General features: G+C 38.6%; 1 protein-coding gene across 3 annotated transcripts in view; it reads right to left on the reverse strand.

Annotated features, from left to right (window-relative positions):
• The window catches only part of DTHD1 (death domain containing 1), an 80,394-nt gene extending 61,854 nt beyond the window's left edge, over nucleotides 1–18,540 (reverse strand). The window contains exons 1-4 of one of the 3 annotated variants that reach the window (XM_082728953.1): nucleotides 18,312–18,540; nucleotides 6,354–6,490; nucleotides 5,041–5,353; nucleotides 2,033–2,648 (exon numbers count right to left, since the gene is read on the reverse strand). In XM_082728953.1, coding sequence (XP_082585079.1) covers nucleotides 2,033–2,648; nucleotides 5,041–5,353; nucleotides 6,354–6,490; nucleotides 18,312–18,402 — 1,157 coding nt within the window. In that variant the 5' untranslated portion in view covers nucleotides 18,403–18,540. Of the gene's footprint in view, nucleotides 1–2,032; nucleotides 2,649–5,040; nucleotides 5,523–6,353; nucleotides 6,491–18,311 lie in introns of all 3 variants that reach the window. The other 2 variants (XM_082728955.1, XM_082728954.1) reach the window with 2 other exon arrangements.
• Between the last annotated feature and the right edge of the window lie 396 nt (nucleotides 18,541–18,936).

Here is an 18,936-nt window from a genome sequence, read left to right on the forward strand (position 1 = left end):
ATTTATTTATTTATATTTATAATTCTGAACCTGTAAAGTTGGAAGAAAAATTACTCAGTGCATTGGTTTGTTTGTATATTCTCTAATGATGGTACTTCAAAAAAATGAGAAATAATTTCTGAATTGTTTAATAGAGAATACAGTGACCCAGCCTTGTATAATTTCAAAAATAATTTTCTTCCATGCCTTGAAAACTGTCTGCACTAAAAGCACAGATGAGGTGAGGAAAGAGAACCATAAATACTTCCGTTTCCTCTAGCCTTAGTCAAAGAGATCTAGTCCCGCAGCTAAAGTAATCAGATTGGTTTGTGTTACTCTTGTTTTCCTTTAAGTCTGTAAACACTAGGACAAGGACACTAGACGAGATAGGTTTCTTACAGAAAGTTATCCAGGGAGGAATCACAAGAGATTCCCAGCGAGGTTTTGTTTATGATACACATATTTTAAGTGGCCTGATGGCTTCCTAGCCTGAAGGATTGAAAGGACTAGTCATCTTTATAAATAACGCAAGCCAAGCACAATCGGTTTGGGTGCTACAAAGAGGAAATCACCAAGGAGGGAACACCTAAGGGAGGTGTTAGAGGGAGTGGTTCAGCAGTGACTCATTAGCTGATGCTTTGAGTCATTTCTGAATGTGAGAATATGAAGTGTTAATTTTTTCTCAAGTGATATGGGCAACTACATATTTACTAATTTAAGTACCTCTTTTGCAGGGGCAGTAATTCTTTAAAGCTATGGGGTCTGTCAAGCTCTGAATGTACTTCCAGGACATCTATAAAATTCATTAGATTCTCAGCCCTGTAGGAACCTCACAGATGACCTAACTCAACCTCTTCGTTTTAATGATGAGATAAATAAGGTCAAAATAGCAAAATGAGTTGCTTGAGATTGAAGACTCAGTTGTGGTGTTGCCCTGGAAATTGTACCGCACACCTAAAAAGAGCATCATATGTCATATGTCATGGCGGAGAGGGGTTAAGTGAAGGTCGGAAGCACGTGGGAGGTAGAGAAAGTGAGGGTTGTTGAGAGTGAAATCAATTGCACACTCACAATCCACTCAGCATGAACATGTGCAAAGGAGTGTGGTGCTAGGCTCTTTATGTGACTTTCTCATTTGACCTTACCAAATATACCCAGAAAGTATATGTTATTTCTGAAAAGAAGAAAATAGGACTGAAAAATGAAGCAAGTTGAGCAGGATCACAAAACTAGCATGTTTTTTAAAATAAATAAATAAATAAATAAGGAGATAAAATTTAAGTCCATCTGATTCCCAAAGCAATGATTCTTTTCATTACTCCCCATTGTCTTCTAAGAGTGTGATCTTTGCAGGAAAACTTTGGCTGTGAATATTTTATTTTATTTGGACAAATAGGGATGATTATCCCCTTGTTTAAGGGAAATAATTCATAAAGTATATCTGTCAATTTCAACTTTTTTTTTTTTTTAAGTCAGGGGCTCTTTGAGAATCTGGTAAAGGCTCTGTCATCTCTAAGAAAATAAAATAAATATGAAAACATACATTCGGTTTTAAAAACTGCCTAAAGTTTACTCATGCCCCCTAGAATCTACAGACACAGGTTAAGAATTTATGATAATTTATAAATAAAATAAACATGAGAATTTATTTGAGGATACAGCTAAAATAAATCTGAGGCTAGAAAATGTTTTCCTAGTATTTGAACTTTCCACAGCTTCCTAGTTTTTTTCTTATTATAATTGAAAGAGTAGTGATTTAGAAGAGCGTTCATGTTCTGGACAATTGTTCATTTAAATGACTTTCTTCTATAGTGGAATCCTCTTCCTTTAAAGAAACATTTAATGTTTGTTTCCTAAAATTTTAAATAATATTGGTAATAGCAGTCACATAACTTTACCGGGGATAATTTAAACAGAATTATTGATTTACAATATATTATGGAGATCTGAAATGGAAAAATAAAATCATCATATATAAAAATTATGTATAATAACTACAGAAACATGCTTATCACCAGGGATATACAAGTACCTCTGCTTTACATTTACTTACTCCTTTTCCATTATGTTATTCTTTTGCTTTAGACTCTCTGAATCATTAGAAAGAAGATTATTCTGATACTTGCTGGAGATATCACGTGTTACTGAGGATGTGGTAATATCTTCTCTTTGGCTCTCTGAGGTCTCTTGAATTTCTCTTTCTGTTGTCTGGATTATGTCATGCATCTCTTCCCTGTTGCCATTTGTGTTCTCAACAGTCATGTGTACTGTTTGTTCATCGTCTTCATTTTCATCATTATCAGGGAACATTTTGTTCTGTGACTCCCCTCGCTCTATTACATCTCCATTCAATGAGGTATTGTTTTTTTCCCCCACTGATTCTGAACTCATATGTGCTTTATTTTTTTTTAACTGGACCTGGTTTGTATAAGGACTTTGCTCTTCATTTGTGGGAGAAACAGTAGCTGTTTCTATGACATTTTGTTGCCCTCTTGCAGCAATGTCTGCTGCTTTGATATCGTGAATGGTGGACATTGTCTGCAGTGGGGTACATTCATCATGCATGCCGCATAAATTACACATCTCCTTTTCTTCTTTCTTTAGAAGTGTAGCAGTGCTCCCCAAATATTCGTTTATTTTCATGAGACAGTCTATGAAAGTAGAGATTTCTGCACACACACAGATACATAAAGAGAACAAAATACAAAACTGAATCAAATTATATTTCTCCACTGACATCTAATGAGGTATGGCAAGATAACCTTAGACACCTATCAAGACCCTTACCAGGCATTTAAACCCACCTCCCTCTTGAAAGACAAGTCATTTGCACAACTGTCACTCTTTTAACACACTTAGGAATTGGGGACAAACTGCTTCTTACTGTAGTGGCAAAGAGTAAGTCTAATCCCTTCTGCTCATAAAAATGCTTTGAATGTTTAAGGCAGACACAATGACCCCATCACATCCATAAAACTCTTCAATTGAAATCAACATCTTCCTCAATAATTCCTTGATGATTTAGTATGATTTTGAGAATTGTTCTTCTCCTTTGAATGTACTATATCATTTATCAATGACCCACTTATAATTATTTGCATAAAATTTAGCAAAACACTTTGGATGAGACTTGGGTAGCCGGCATACCACAGCTACACTATTTCTACTGGCACAGATGTTACATTTTATAAGGTGCTTTGTTGGCTGCTGTAGGAATTAAGTTCTGTTTACACCATTCCTCCTGCTGAGCCTGTGATCATTTACAATTTTCAAATTGGCCTTCCAAAAAATAGCTCCAACTGTACAGGTTCTGAGTCTCTGATGAGAACATGCACTGGCTACTCAGAGGCTGCTAAACCAAGTCAAACCTCTTCATGCTGATGTAGACCCTCCCCATGATGTGCTCTGATATGGTCTCTCACTCCATCCCCATGTCCTGCCATTCTCGTCTTTGTCCATCCTTCCTCTGAGGTTACAGCTCACAGCTGAAGTCATCTGACCACTTCTTGCAGGCTTAGCAACTCTCCAATCTTTAGAATTCAATTCTGAACTAAGGAATATGTACTTTATAGCCCCATAGGTCAGTACTTTAAGAATCATCATTAAATCATCTTTTGAGGGACACCTGGGTGGCTCAGTTGGTTAAGCAGCTGCCTTTGGCTCGGGTCATAGTCCCGGCGTCCTGGGATCGAGTCCCACATCGGGCTCCTTGCTTGGTGGGGAGCCTGCTTCTCCCTCTGCCTCTGCCTGCCATTCTGTCTGCCTGTGCTCGCTCTCTCCCCTCTCTCTCTGATAAATAAATAAAATTTTTTAAAAAAGTCATCTTTTGATGAGACTGGGTTTATCTTTGGGCTCCAATCTGACAACTTGTGCTTTTTTTTTTTTTTAATGTCTTGTACCTAAGACTGTCTTTATTTTATTTTCCTCTTCTGGAAGCAGTGTCCTTGTCATTTTCCATGAATAAGTATTTGTCTCAATATGTTGCCTGGGACCTTGTTCAATTCTCTCCAGAGACTGGAGTCCTGGCTACAAGCTCCAGATGCTGTTTTCTGGGTCATGCTGCCTTTGGGCAAATTTCCCTGATGCCTACCAACTGCCCCCTAGATAATTTCTTAACATTATCCCCTGGATTCCTGATTGATAAGACCTATGCACTTGCTTTGACACTGTATTATTTCATGATAACACCCACCTTTTTATCTAGAGTAACTGTGGTTGTCTGAGATCATATTTATCAGACACAGTATTCTTCCTGCCATACTTCTCAGCAGAACCTGCTCCCCTCTTTGTATGTGTGGGAGGGAGATCCAATTCTATAGCTCAGCGCAGCCCAGTCTTTCTAGTGCTTTTGCAATAATGGTTTCAAACGCAAGTAATTCTACACATGGAATATCATATTCCAATCTAGAAAAACTGCTTGTTCTACCTCAAACTAGGGATGTTTTCGTACCTTTAATCTTGGATCCTGTTAATAATAACCATGCCTGGAATGCTCTTTCAAGATTCGTAATTTCCAGCTGCGTAAATCCAATTCATTCCTTAAGCTTCAGTTTAAATACAGCATCTGGTCCAGCAAAGTTCCCTATTTCCCACTCTGAAAATGGAATCTTGCCTGCTTGTGAAGTCTTAATGGGCTTCCTTTCTATGTCTTTAATGGGACTGGCCTTAATGCCCCTTGCATTATTGTGCATTTGTCTTACCTGATTTCCCCTAATATATTGTTGGTCCTTTGTGGACAAGTCTCCGTCTTAGCCTTCTTTGCATGCTCCTTTGTACTTCTCAATGCGACTACCCTACCAACATTTCTTTTCTTTTTTTTTTTTTTTAAGATTTTATTTATTTATTTGACAGAGAAAGAGATCACAAGTAGGCAGAGAGGCAGGCAGAGAGAGAGAGGAGGAAGCAGGCTCCCTGCTGAGCAGAGAGCCCAATGCGGGACTCGATCCCAGGACCCTGAGATCATGACCTGAGCCGAAGGCAGCGGCTTAACCCACTGAGCCACCCAGGCGCCCTACCCTACCAACATTTCTTAGAGAAAGAATAAATCAAAGAAATACTTGCCTTGTCTCCGGATACATTGATTCTCCTTGTCGAGCAGTGCATACAGCTGCTGGCAGGTAGAGAGCAGAGTGCCTGCAGCGTGTTCCAAGAGTTGGTGAAGGGCCCCACTGAGCTCCTGACCCAGAAAGACCACTGTGGCTATCCAAGTGGCCCCGCCAGACCCTTCACCAGGGTTCTCACCCAGGAGGGCCTGCTGTAGCATCAGGTTTTGTCTCCAAATCTGCTTCAGTATTTTTCCTAGTTTGCTTGAGCCCATGTCCTCTGAATCCATGTAAGCTCTAGGAGTGGAATGCTTCTTTTCTGCCAGCAAAGCCTAAAGGTTTAGCAAATTCAAACTTGGCGATAGTGCTTCAAATCTAGGAGATGATCCAAGTGAGCCAGCCAAGCACTTTCTTGCAATATAATAGTTTATTCAGCTTCTTGTTGACCAGTGAAAAGTTACTAGGTGACCAAGGAGGGGTGTTCCCACACCCTGGGTGCCACTGTGTACAGAATAGATTAATCACAGGAATAGAACTAGCTCACACCATTCCACTTTCCATGTAAGAATTACACATTCAATATATATATGGGAAGCCCTGCAAGCCTTTCAAGTTTGGAGGCAACAAAATAAAGATTCTGTTGCAGGATGAGAACTATTAATCAAAGGTAAACCTTTTAACAATATCGCCAACAAGATTCCTATGTGATATTTCAAAATACTTATGGATGAAGTAATACGACATTCGAATTGCTGCCAAACAATCTGGGAGAGTGGGAGTGGTGTGCAGATGAATTAAGATGGGTTGCTACTTACTTGTTGAAGCTGGACATGGTTATAAGCAAGGTCATTACGAGTCTCTCTAATTAGCATATATTTATATTTTTTTTTATAATAAAGACTTAAGAAAAAGATTTCTTTGCTGGGGCAAGTCTATTGGCATCGGTTGGGGAAGATCTAATTAGTACCTTCCTATAGGGCAAATCTGCAGTATGATTGAGATAGGTGCTTGGACTCTTAACTCTGTGATACTTTCTCTCTAATTACATAAAATGCCCCTTCCCTAAAATAAAGCAAACCCAAAGGGTGACTCTCTCTGAACTAGTAAGGACTCTGCACCCTGTATAATTAAAAATCAAATGCAACAAGTTCTCATTACCACTGGCCTTTCAGTTGGAAATTACGCATGAGGCCATTGCAACACAGGACATGATACAGGAGAAACTTGGGGAGGTGTTGTGGGGAGAACCCAGGACAGCCTGCTTCCTCCCATCCAGTCCCACTCCCCTCTCCTGATAAGAGAGAACACAGCACCCAAGGGACAGGGCAGTACCTTCCATACAGACACATGTTCTCTCAGAAGTACTTGGTGAAGTGAAAGCTTTCCAGAGCAGAGCCAGACTGCTGCTTTCCACAGCCATTGCATCATCTCATCTAACTGGGGAATTCTTAGAGCCGCACTCCTGATGCCTGGAAGACAAGACAGGGAGACAAAACCCAGTGAATAAATAAGGAATGATATCACAGGCCTAAATACTGTCCCAGCTGCCCAGAGCCTTCAAGGAAAGGAAAGGAGAAGTATGCAGCAAGGTATCAAGTTTGTGCAGAAGTAGGGGCGCAGTGAACCCCTGTTCACCAAAAAGGTGATCTTTTTGGAGATACAAGTTCAGACCACATCATGGGTCACATTGTTTTTAAATTTTACACCTTCTTCTGAACACTAAACATTTTCTTGTTCAATTTTCTTTACTCTTGTTTTCTTTCCTTTTCCTTTAACTCCTGAAATAAGTATTTAGTTATTGGTATTAGTATATATAATGGCTTTAATTCGGTGTCATTTCTGAAAACTTTCTATAGCATTTACTGTTCTTGCCTGATAAGAGAGCATTTACTGCATTTACTGCCCACAAGCTGTGGGCTGGGAATGGGGTCTTTTAGGACTTGGGAGAGAGGCAGACCCATAACATGCTATGAAAATGCAGCTCAGCCTGTGCTGTGAGGTAGCGCAAAAGCAGAAATAGAAAGATCGTGGAAGCTTTGAGGTGTATCAAAATAATTCCAATTAGAGGCCTGGGAACTGTCTGGATTAGGAGCTAAAGGACAATCTGGATTTGAGTAGGCTAGACAATAGAGAAAAGGCACAATCCAGCATAGGAAATTATCATACGATCAAAGGTGGAAAGGCATGAAATGACCCAGTGTGATCAAAAATGGGAAAGCACGGCTTTAGGGGAGAATTCAATAAGGAGTCAGAGGAAGTGACAAGACTCTGATAATTAAGGAGAATCAGGAAGAGAAGGTTGGAATTTTGTTTGGTAGCCAAAAGGGAGACATTAAATATTTTTAAACCAAGCTGAAATATGACCAATGCTGCACTACGATGGTCAAGATGGTCGAGACCCAAGAGGGAGGAGGCTTGAGGGCCCATGTTGGAGTAGAAACAGTGCAGCCAAGGGAAGGGGATGCCTCAAGAGGGGGTTTGTGGTCAAGTGACTGCAACTTACTAAATCATTAGTTAGAGGGACAAGAAGCAAATGCATTGAAAATCCATTCATTCATTTATTTGAGAAAAATTTATTGGCCATTGGTGCAAGAACTGTGCTTGGTGGTAGAATGTGATTAAAACTTTCAGTTTGGATGACTGGCTAGGTGAAAAAAAAAATCATTGAATTAAGAAATTTAGAGAAAAAAAATTAGACTGGATGGGTAGAAAATTGGATTAATTTGGGATTTGTGGAGTTTGAGATAGCTTAGGACAGTTCTTCGAAATGTACTAAAAATTAAGAAAAAAAAAAACAGAAAAATCTTGGCATATTTGAATGTCATCAGCAAACAGCCAGCCAATGGGTGAATCCATGGAAGTAGAAGAAATCAGGAGAGATTTACACCATTCATGTTTTGAGTGTTGGATAGAACTAATAGTCAAATGATGAACACTGGAACAATACTCATTTGTTTTCCCCCTTCTAGATATGTGGGAAGATTTTTTCTCAGGGCAGAGGAATTTAAAAACACCAAAACATTCCTCCTTAGCCTCATTGACATTTGCTATCTTCAAGTCCAAACTTGCTCTCTGTCTGGCTTCCCAAGAACATATAATACTTGCAAAGTTAGACCTACCACAGGCCATGCTACCTTTACTTGTTAAAACAAGCATCAGCATGTTCCTGCCTCTTGTTTTCAATGAACTGATGTCACTAACCATGGAAAGAACTGACATTTGCCATCAAGATTTGTGACACCCACAGACGTTAACTGTGAAAATTCATCTTGATGGATTTGACATTTGATTAACATCTTCATTGTGGCTACTAGTTATTATCACTACTAAGACTTTCTTTTACTTTCTTTACTGAGAACTCTTTGCTTTCACTGACATGAAAAAAACTCATACACAGTCGTGAACGCATACCAAACATTATGTGGTTGAAAAGCAACTGTTCTAATGTTAAAAGCATCACAGTGAGTAGAGATGAAATTCAAGTTGAGTAGGTTCTTCACTGATTTACTACCTGAGAAAGAAAACTCTGCAAGAGATGAGGAATCTGTTGATGCCAGCCAAACAATGTTTGAACTGTGATATGATAAAGTATGCCACTTTCCACGGAACTTACCGTGAGTAATGAATGGTTCATAAGTCAGATGGAAGCAAAATAGTTACATATGCTTGAGGTACCATGAGTTAATATTATAACACCTGATTTTTGTTACTTTCTTTCAGTGCCTGCAGTTGCCTATATCAGAAATTTTGGTGCAATAAGCACAGACTACATTTGCCCCATTGGAAAACTCTTGTTGAATTTCTGTTTATTTTTTTATCTGCTTCAGACAAGCTCATACAGTTGCATGATGTGTGGAAGGAGTAGGAAAAGTAGACATTTTATTTTTGTTACCCCCAGAAATTTGTTATAGAATTCTCAGTGTGCTTATCAATTTTTAAAAGTTTTTAAAGAATAAGTGGTAAAAATCGAAGCTAAGACTTCTAGTTCAACAATATAGGTTAGATAAATGTTCTGTCTCTGCTTTCTCCCAAAATGCCACTGGAGAGGATAAATAATATATAAACCTTCAAGGACAAAGAAAACAGGTGCTACACTGATAGACAAAAGATGTCAACAAATATGTATTTGTTGATCTTTAGGAAGATCAAAATCAGATAGACAAGCTAAATGACTTAACCGAGCAAAGAGAGAACCTCTAGGGGTAGAAAATAGGCCAGTTCTCGCCATGGGATCTCAGAAGGTCCCAGGAATTAGAGACTGTCAGCATCACTGACTATGAGAGTGAAGTGGGGAGTATAAGCAATCGAGGTATAATTGAAACTCAGTTTTGGGAGGAGGTAGATTCCCAAATCCCTTTCTCAGCCCCGAGTAGCCAGACAACATTCTCTCCTATATATATCAGAAGCTAGAGATTTTCTTTATGAAGAAGCTGCAGCAGGAGGTAGGAGGCCTGGACTGAGAGGAGAAATGGAAGGAGGTGCTATGATGATGACAAAGGTTAAGTAAAATGTGAATATTTATAGCGAGGTCCCACTCTATTGTTCTGCTCCCTTCTAAGAATCGAGGTCGGCAAGCATGACCTCTCAGGCAGATTAGAGGTTTCCTTTCTGGAATAACTAAACACCCAAAGAGCAAAATCTATCAATTAATGGAGCTGTTAGTGCCCCTCCTCCTACTCCCTACCCCCAAAAGTTTGCCCTGTCCCCAGGTCATCAACAATGAAGCATCTAGGTGGTCCATCATAAGGCCCACCATGTGTATATAAAGTTTTCTAAAGATGCTTCTAATGCCTCATTTTAAGAATGTAATATCATGGGGCACCCGGGTGGCTCAGTGAGTTAAAGCCTCTGCCTTTGGCTCAGGTCATGATCTCAGGGTCCTGGGATCAAACCCCACATCTGGCTCACTGCTCAGCAGGAAGCCTGCTTCCCTTCTTCTCTCTCTGCCTGCCTCTCTGCCTACTTGCGATCTCTGTCTGTCAAATAAATAAATAAAAATCTTAAAAAAAAAAAAAAAAGAATGTAATAACGAACAAGGGAGTCAGGCATTGGAAAAGGTCTCTAATATAATGTTAGACACTTAAGCAAACATGAATAAAGAACATGAAAAATACAGCGAACACAGGGAAAAGGAGAAAATATCAAATAAAGCTATAATTAACATCCTTAGAGCCTGGGATATGAGAAAATAATGCATCTACAAAACAAAACAAAGCAAGAGACTTTCTAAAAACAGAAACATTTGGACAATGAGAAAGAACTCATACAAATGTAAATAGGACAACAGAAATTTTTCAGACTGGTATATGGGTGGAAATAAATAGTTGAGGAAGTCTTCTAGAAGGTCAAACAAAAAGACAAAGAGACAACAGGGGAAAAAGGAGGTTAAGAAAAATTGGTGGTTCAATCCTGGTGGTTCAACTAATATGAACCCTAGAAAGAGAAAATTGAAGGAAATAAATTATCAAAGGAGTAATATAAGAAAGTTTCCCAGAACTGCAGAATTTCATATTCTGGATAGAAAGGTCCCAGAACAATACATACAAAAAGAAAATCATAACTGGTCATGTCATAAGGAATATTCAAAACCCCAAGAACAAAGATTCTAATAGCCTCTGAAGAGGGAAAATGGTCACTTTTATATCAAAAGGCATACTTCTCAACAGCAACCCTAAGACCTAGAAAATAACAGACTTGTGACTTTAATATTCAGAGAGAAACCTCTTTCTTACTTAGAATTCTGTTTCCCCCAAACTGTCATGCAAGTATACTGGGGTACAAAAAAGAAAATTTGCTATGATGTGGTAGAAGGATTGGCTAAAGCTATAGTGATAATCATATTGCAGTAACGTGACATTGTGATTTATCCTAAGAAATACAAATTTGGTTTTAGATACCTTTTCTGGAACAGAGCTACTAAAACCCTTGGAATTTCTTAAGCAGTGACAGCAATCAAGGTGTTCTTTGTTATGTTAATGAAGTGGCTTTTGGACAGTCCCTGCTGTTGTCAAAGGGCTGGTTGTCAAAGTCTCCCCTCAAAGGAGGCAAGAGAGGGTGGAGACTGAATCAATTACTAATGGCCAATGATTTCATCAATTACACCTACGTAATGAAGCCTCCTGTCAATTATATTTCAATACAGCTGGAAAAAATGAGCGATATTTTTTCAAGTGTGAGCGGTTGGGGTCACCGTGATGGCTCAGTTGGTTAAGCATCTGCCTTTAGCTCAGGTCATGACTCCAGGGTCCCCCCTACATGGGGCTCCCTGCCCAGCGGGGAGTCTCCTTCTCCCTCTCCTTGTGCCTGCACTTTGCTTGCTTGTGTTCTCCCTTTCTCTGTATCAAATAAATAAAAGCTTAAAAAAAAAAAAAAACAGGTGTGCCGGGTGGGGAGGGATTTTTCAGGTATACACATATCAAAAAATTTGCCCACTATGTACATTTTCTTGGGAAGTACTAGGGGATGTACTCACAAAAAACAACAGTTAACAGAAGAAAAAAAGTCCTGGGAATCAGGAGCTAGAAAAGCCAGTGAAGAGAGGGACAGGTGAATTAAATGCAAAATGAAGTCCAGGGTCAAGGTCCTTAACAGCTCCTAGTCCGGGGTGCGGCTGTCATCTGAGGGTCCAAGAGGGTTGTCTACAAGGGGTAAGTGGAACTAAAGAACTGTCTGAGTTTCAACCAGTCAAAGAGAAGTTTTGCAATTCTATTGGAGAATTTGGGGGAAGAATTACATATAACTGAGCAAATGAAATAAAATGAAGCAATTAAAAAAATGAAATTCTAGGGGTGCATGGGTGGCTCAGTGGGTTAAGCCTCTGCCTTTGGCTCAGGTCATGATCTCAGGATCCTGGGATAGAACCCCACATTGGGCTCTCTGCTCAGCAGGGAGCCTGCTTCCCCCTGCTCTCTCTGTGTGCCTCTGCCTACTTATGATCTCTCTCTCTGTGTCAAATAAATAAATAAAATCTTTAAAAAAATGAAATTCTAAAGGAAAGGAAACATAATCATAGTACACTATATATTCCTGCTATGGATAATATTTGTACTGCCATAATAACAAAAATAACTCTAATTACTCTTAAGTAATACCAGTGATATTAGTACATTACCAGGAGGGTACAGGAGACATATATGTGGAAGAATGAGTATAATCAGATGGATATGAGAGCAAAGGCTTATTTCTATAGCAGGAAGTGAAATATTTAAAAATAAATCAAATATTTAAGAATAAGAGGAAACTAATATTTAAGAGATTTTTAGCAGAAGAAACTGCTAAAAAAAAAAAAAAAAATGAATGTGTTTGCCCCTGGTGAAAATTGTGGGAAAGAGTAAAGCAACTCCAGACCTCTAAAGGCCAGTCACTTCCTGCTGGGTTCAGGTGTTGTTAGAGACTGGCCTGACACTCACAACTGGGTCCTGGTATTCTCCTGCTGAACACCAAAATTTCATAGAACATCCATACCCTACAAGGACATTCTGTGACTATAATAGATCAAGGCAAAATGAAAACCACTTTATCTATAATCATGTCTAAACACAAACTAGATACGAGCATTGTCCTAGCCACAAAATGCCAAACATCTCCACATTTAAGCTCAAGACTACTTCTTACCAATGGTAGTTTTAGTATTTCTCTCTAGTCTTCCCTCCCTATAGATAAGATTTATGAAAATACCCAATGATAGACTGGTCCCCATTTCTAAACAACTTCTTACCCACAGCAACAAACGACCTCTAAACCACACAACCAAAGCCCAACCCTATAATGAGTCTGTTTGACTAAAACATCCCATGGCTCTCCACAGTGTGAGTTCTCCTTTACTGAAATGAGTAACAGCTCTAGGTGTGTTCCTGACAGGTGTGTTCCTGGTGGCATTTGACTATAGGGCATTGACAGATACTTGGGTACTTCGGCTGGGAGGGGGAAAGGAGCAAGTGCTACTGATTTTCTTTAAAGTTGACATGCTATTGGTTCTTAAAGAACTGTATACATGCAGTACTTTGATACAAATGAAATTCATATATTAAAAAAGAACTAACACCAAATATTGCATTTATATTACAGTTGCAAAACATAGCCACATCAAGTGGGTTGCTTCAGAACACTAGATTCTTATTGACTTTTTAAAGAGTATTTTGTCATTTGGAAATGCTTGGAATTCAGTGGCAGGTGTTCAAGAATTAACTTAAATTACAAGTAGTCAGTTGCACTTGGCAGGATCCTCACACAGAGGTGGAGTAATTACCACCTGGTAATGGCCTCATATCAAATACTTCATCTGAAGCGCAGAGCTCTTGATATAGCAGAAGGTCTACAAATGTTTGATGATTAAGACAATGGTGAGATGTGATAAATAATCCATGCATCCTTTTAAAAAAGTCATTAGACTATGTTCCTTAAAAATTAATTTTTAAAAATTTCTTAATATTATCAAATCCTTGGCCAGGGTTCAAGTTCCTTGAAAAGTCATAAACACCTTATTTTTCACACAAGTTTTAAATATCGGACTCCAAATAAAGTCCAAATAGACAACTAATTCCCTGTTAATGATTTTCATATAAATTAAAGAAAATGATAAACTCATTGAAAAAAATGCCAATAACAATGGTCATAGAGGGGCACCTGGGTGGCTCAGTGGGTTAAGCCTCTGCCTTCAGCTCAGGTCATGATCTCAGGGTCCTGGGATCGAGCCCCACATCGTGCTCTCTGCTCAGCAGGGAGCCTGCTTCCTCCTCTCTCTCTCTGCCTGCCTCTCTGTCTACTTGTGATCTCACTCTGTCAAAAAAATAAATAAAATCTTTTTAAAAAATGATGATAGAGCAATTTAATTATAGGTTTGAAACTTGTCTTTCATTTTGCCATTTTTATATGTGATGAGAAGTAGAAGTAAGGGTTGATTTAAACTAAGGTATCAGATTTACAAAACTACAGCAGACATATTTACAGAGGTAGCTACATTCCTTTATATGTAAATAGTCAATTTTTACCGTCCACTTACAGTCAAATTATTGAATTTGAGATGCCTTGTCATACCTGAGAATTTAATACTGCAAGTCCTCCATTGGTAGGTTCTATAGTCAGTATGTAAAGAAAATGGTCTGTAAAACTGTCAGGGACTATAGTTGAATTGAGAAGTAATTAAGGATATTTCATTATTTGGTTAGCAAAACCTCCTCTTTTAACAGCATTAATGGCCTCTGAAATTAATACCAGGGTTTAGATTACAGCTTTGCAACACTTCTCTGTTGAGTCACTGATGTGTTTGTAAGGATTCTGACTCTTCATACAGTCATGGACTGATGACATGAAACCAATTAAATAAGTTTTTATGTGAAATAAAAACGAGATAGTTTTCCTCTCTGCCAAAGTTTTCTGAGACACATTTTCAAATGAGGGTGTGCCAGATGCATTGCTACTGTGTACTTTATGTTGTCCCAGTATTTTTGTTTAAGATTTTGTTTATTTATTTAAGAGAGAGAGAGAATGAGCAGGGAGACCAGCAGAGGGAAAAACGGGCTCCCCGCTGAGCAGGGAGCCTGATTCAGAACTCCATCCTAGAACCCTGAGATCATGACCTGAGCCCAAGGCAGACACTTAACCCACTGAGTCACCCAGGTACCCATGGTGTCCCAGTTTTTTTTTTTTTTTTTTTTTTTTTTGGTGTTTCAGTATTTAGAACGTGTTTCTATACCTTCCTCATGGCTTGACTTTTTCAAGGGTGTAATTAGAGTTTTGAGGGTAGTTCTGGCAAAGAGAAAGAAGTACCTGAAAGAAAGAGATTCTAGAAAGAAGAAAAAAGAAGGGTCTAATATAAACTATATAGTCCTCCAAGCTCACCTCCATGTTCCCTCCTTTCCTCCAGACAGTCATAACATAATCTACCGATAGAATACGACTGTGCTATCCTAGATGTCAATTCCACAAAGTGACCTTTCACCTGTACTCTAAGTCATCTCTTGGAGACCTTATTCTTAAACATATCATATAAGGACTCATCTCTTGGGAAGTGAAATCACCATCTTGTTTCTCACAGCACAAAAATAAAATTGCAAGAAACAAATTCTTCAGTGGGAAGCACACCCTCAACATCATGGAAACTCGATTTTGAAGTGAAGATAGGATGCTGAGGGATGCATTATTTGCTGCTTTTTGGAAATAATAGAGCTCTTCCAATTAAATATGGATAGGCTAAGACCACCTCAGAAGGCCACAGCATCATCTTCACCAGGAGAACAATATTATACCCATTCAATCCTCAATCTAGGTATGTTTGTATACCTAGAAATACACTACACAATACAAACAACTTTGTATAACTTAGAAATAAAATTCATTATAAATAGAAAGTATTATGTTCTTCAGAACCACAACTTCCTCCCCACTTAGACCACTGTTATCTTGACACATTGATCTGAGCATTCAACTGCTGTCTTATATTATGTACATCCACTACAGATATGAACCATGTCCAATATCAAAAAAAGTTATCAATCTTTTCTTTTTCTGTCAATTCCCCTTTCATTGCTCTGATTTCCAGGTTCCAGGCCACCCTAGGATCTCAGCAAGTAGCAATGAATGGAGGAAGATGGCCATAACTGGCCCCAGTCAAGCATTTATATTACAAAATTATCACTGGCATCTCCTTTCTCGAACTATTTCCCTCTTGCCTCTCCCTTTCAGTGTATCTTCCCTGTTCTTCTTCTCTTGCTGCCTTGAATTAACTGCCAAGAATCCCTTGGATAAACCCATTTGCACTAGAGTCTTGGCCGGTCTGTGAGTTTCCTCACTAGCATTAATGATTTTTTTTTTTTTTTTTTAAAGAATGAATCTGCAATAGTACCTCTCAGTCTGTGTGTTAGGTCTACACCATGAAGTGATATCATCAGGAACATTTTTGTTTTCTGTCCTTTTGAACAATGTTATTTAGCAAGGCATGGTTTTTAGAGTTTCGTTTCTTCATTCAGAATTAAGCTATACAATCGTAGGGGAACTTTATTTGATTTTTGAAAACCAAAACAGGAGTAAATTAATTTCTGTTCTCATGAAGGATTCACATTTGTTAGGACACAGGCGATCCAAGATGGTGCCACCTTTTAAAGATACTTTTACGATTCCTGATAGACCCAGATAGCAGCTCCACTGTAATCCCAGGTTCCCATAGTGAATTAAATCTGTTTTGGGTTATTTAGGTCACATACTGCATAAACGCCCTCTGTGTCATTTCTCTGTAAAGAGTGAGTGTGCTTCAGTTTTCTCTATAATATACATTTATTTTTGGAGCTCATTAAACAGGTTACAGAAATTTAAGTAGGTCTAGCCAGTAGACAGAAGCTAAAGCTGAAGTTAGAAGTAGTCTCTGTGGTATTATCTAACGCAAGAGGAGGGTCGTTTTTAACTCTTGGCTGCTGCCTTCAAAGGAACTAAGAGCACTATCTGAAAATCAGGTCTGAAAATCAGGTCTCCGCTTTTCTAATACACTGTGATTGCTTCAGAATATTAGTTTTGTTTTAAAAGCAATAAAAGTGATTCCTATAAGCAATCTTTGTCCAGGTAGGGGTGGGAGTAAGAAGATTCTAGTTTAAATAGTCTAGTCCACTTGGTCTTCCCCACCATCCCTTCATACTCCCTTTGTTGCAAATACGTGGTGGTAATTCCTCCTTGATTTTAAATGGGTTTGTTTTTTTCTAAAGTCTAAGATCATTCCTGGAAAAGAATAAGCTAGGTGCTTAGGGATTAATTATTTAACTGCATTTTAGTAAAGGTGCCATATGAATTTATTTGATTATACAGGACAGTACAGTAAGTCATCACCTCTGTATGGGAAACTTCCTTATGCTCTGAAAGAGTTAACCCCTCTGTGCCTCATTTATATCCTATGTGGGACTAATGTTCACAGGAGAAATATGCCAGTGTGTTCAATACTAGAGGACTTCTCTTATTCCGAATGTATAAGAGAGAGGATGCATTCATGCATGGAAAGGGCTGACTCCTCTGTTTGGGTACTTTTGAAAACCACAATTTCATTAATGGAATCTTCATACTTTTAATGATAGCTTAGAATAGTAAAAAGGAACATTTTTGAAGGAATTGATGGTTACTAATTCAACTACTGGTAGTACAAGGAGCCTTCAGCTTACCTTGTGGAATAAGCTATAAGATTTTAAATATACATTTTTAACACATTCAGAATATTCTCAGTAAGAAATTCTACATTTTAAAAAAGTACCAGACTCTCAAATATTTTATTTTACTTCATTTATTCTCCCTTCAGCAACAAGCATTAAACTTAATACCTGCCAACAGAATCTCAATATTCTTAAGAACCCAGAAAGTAGAGCACGTCAGTATAGAGAGCAGCGAACGTGTTAGGAATTAAAACACACACACACACACACACACACACACTCGAGAAAATACTTTCAATATAATTTTCAAGAGGAAGAAGTGATCCGCGGGAGGGCTATTCATGTGAGTATAGAACTGTGTTTTGAAGATTTTTGCAGCAGTTGAAACCCTTATCCTTGTTCAAAGGAAGAAATAGCAGTGTGTTTGTATGACCTTGTAGACTGATATTTTGAGCCATTACTTAATCCAGCAGCTGTGGCAATGCCCTTTTGTATGATACAAAATAAACAAAGAAGCAGAATATAATAAGGCAAGTGAATTCTTGAGCAAGTCAGCTATGTGCATACAGCCTAGTTTCCATAGAATGTTAACTGTTTCAGTGTGAAAGCGGTGATAGATTCTCTGCAGTTTTGCTGTGAGATTTGGGCCTATAATAGATACTGCAGCCTATTTGGGGGCAACTTCTCATCACCCGTGAGCCATGACTAGCACAGACAGTGAGATGAGATCATCATCCATAATCCACTTGAGAAAAGCTAGGTGTTTATCACCAAATCTCTAATGAATAAAAATGAGGACAAGTGACCTGCTCATCTACATATTACAGAGAACAGGAACCCCAAAGTGAGATATTTGCCTGCCAGTGAATATTGTGTGCTGAGTATTCTTCTGATCCTGTATGTGACTTAGAAGAAAGAGTTCTTGCCCTTGTGGATCTTAAAAATCTAACAGAAGTAGTCAAACACTGCATTTAATAAGAATCAGAGGAAACCAAAAATTTACATCAAAAGAGCAAACCAGCCGTGTGTTATCCAGGGTTTTAGAAGAATTAATGCCACAGACTAGACAAAGAAAGGAAAGGGAAGAAATGGCCTAACAGCACAGGCAGGCAAGTGAGGCTCAATATATATCGATGTAGACATCCTCAATGCAATTACAAACCTGAGGCGAAGTCCCTGACTTGCAGAATGGGCAGTGGAACCACAGATGTACCAAAAGCACAGCAGTCAGGAGAACCTGGGGGTGAAGCCATCTCCAAGGATGCAGCTGAGCAACCACGACATCATTCCACCCATCATGTAGGTAGACCAAGCACATCCTGTTTCTGTGGGGACAGGAACTGTGACACAACTGACATCTTAAACCTAAAAAAAAAAAAAAAAAAAAAAAATTCCTCTGGGTTATATATCAACTTTTGTTTAAAAATGAATTTTTTCTGCTCAATCCTTGAATCTCTTAGCCTGGTAAATAAATATATTTGGTGGGCCCAAAGAAAACTCTGTGGGTGTGTGTTTGAATGAAAATGTAAACATGGTGGGTTTTTGGTTTTTGATGGGGGGCAGGGTTGGCTTTTGTTTTTGTTTTTGTTTTCTGACACAGTATGGAAGGTACTGGAAGAAACAGTTTTTCTCACACCTGCTGCTTCTCTAGGGGATCCTGGGATTTCTACTCCTCTGTGTTGTCAACATAACATTTTTTCCTATGTTTACTCTCAAATGATTTTCTAGAATACAAAAATGGTAAACCAATGGAAGTATGTAATATGAGATAATTACTTTCATCCTCT

The sequence above is a fragment of the Mustela nivalis genome (assembly GCF_964662115.1).
Source record: "Mustela nivalis genome assembly, chromosome: 4".
NCBI classification, from domain to species: Eukaryota; Metazoa; Chordata; class Mammalia; order Carnivora; family Mustelidae; genus Mustela; species Mustela nivalis.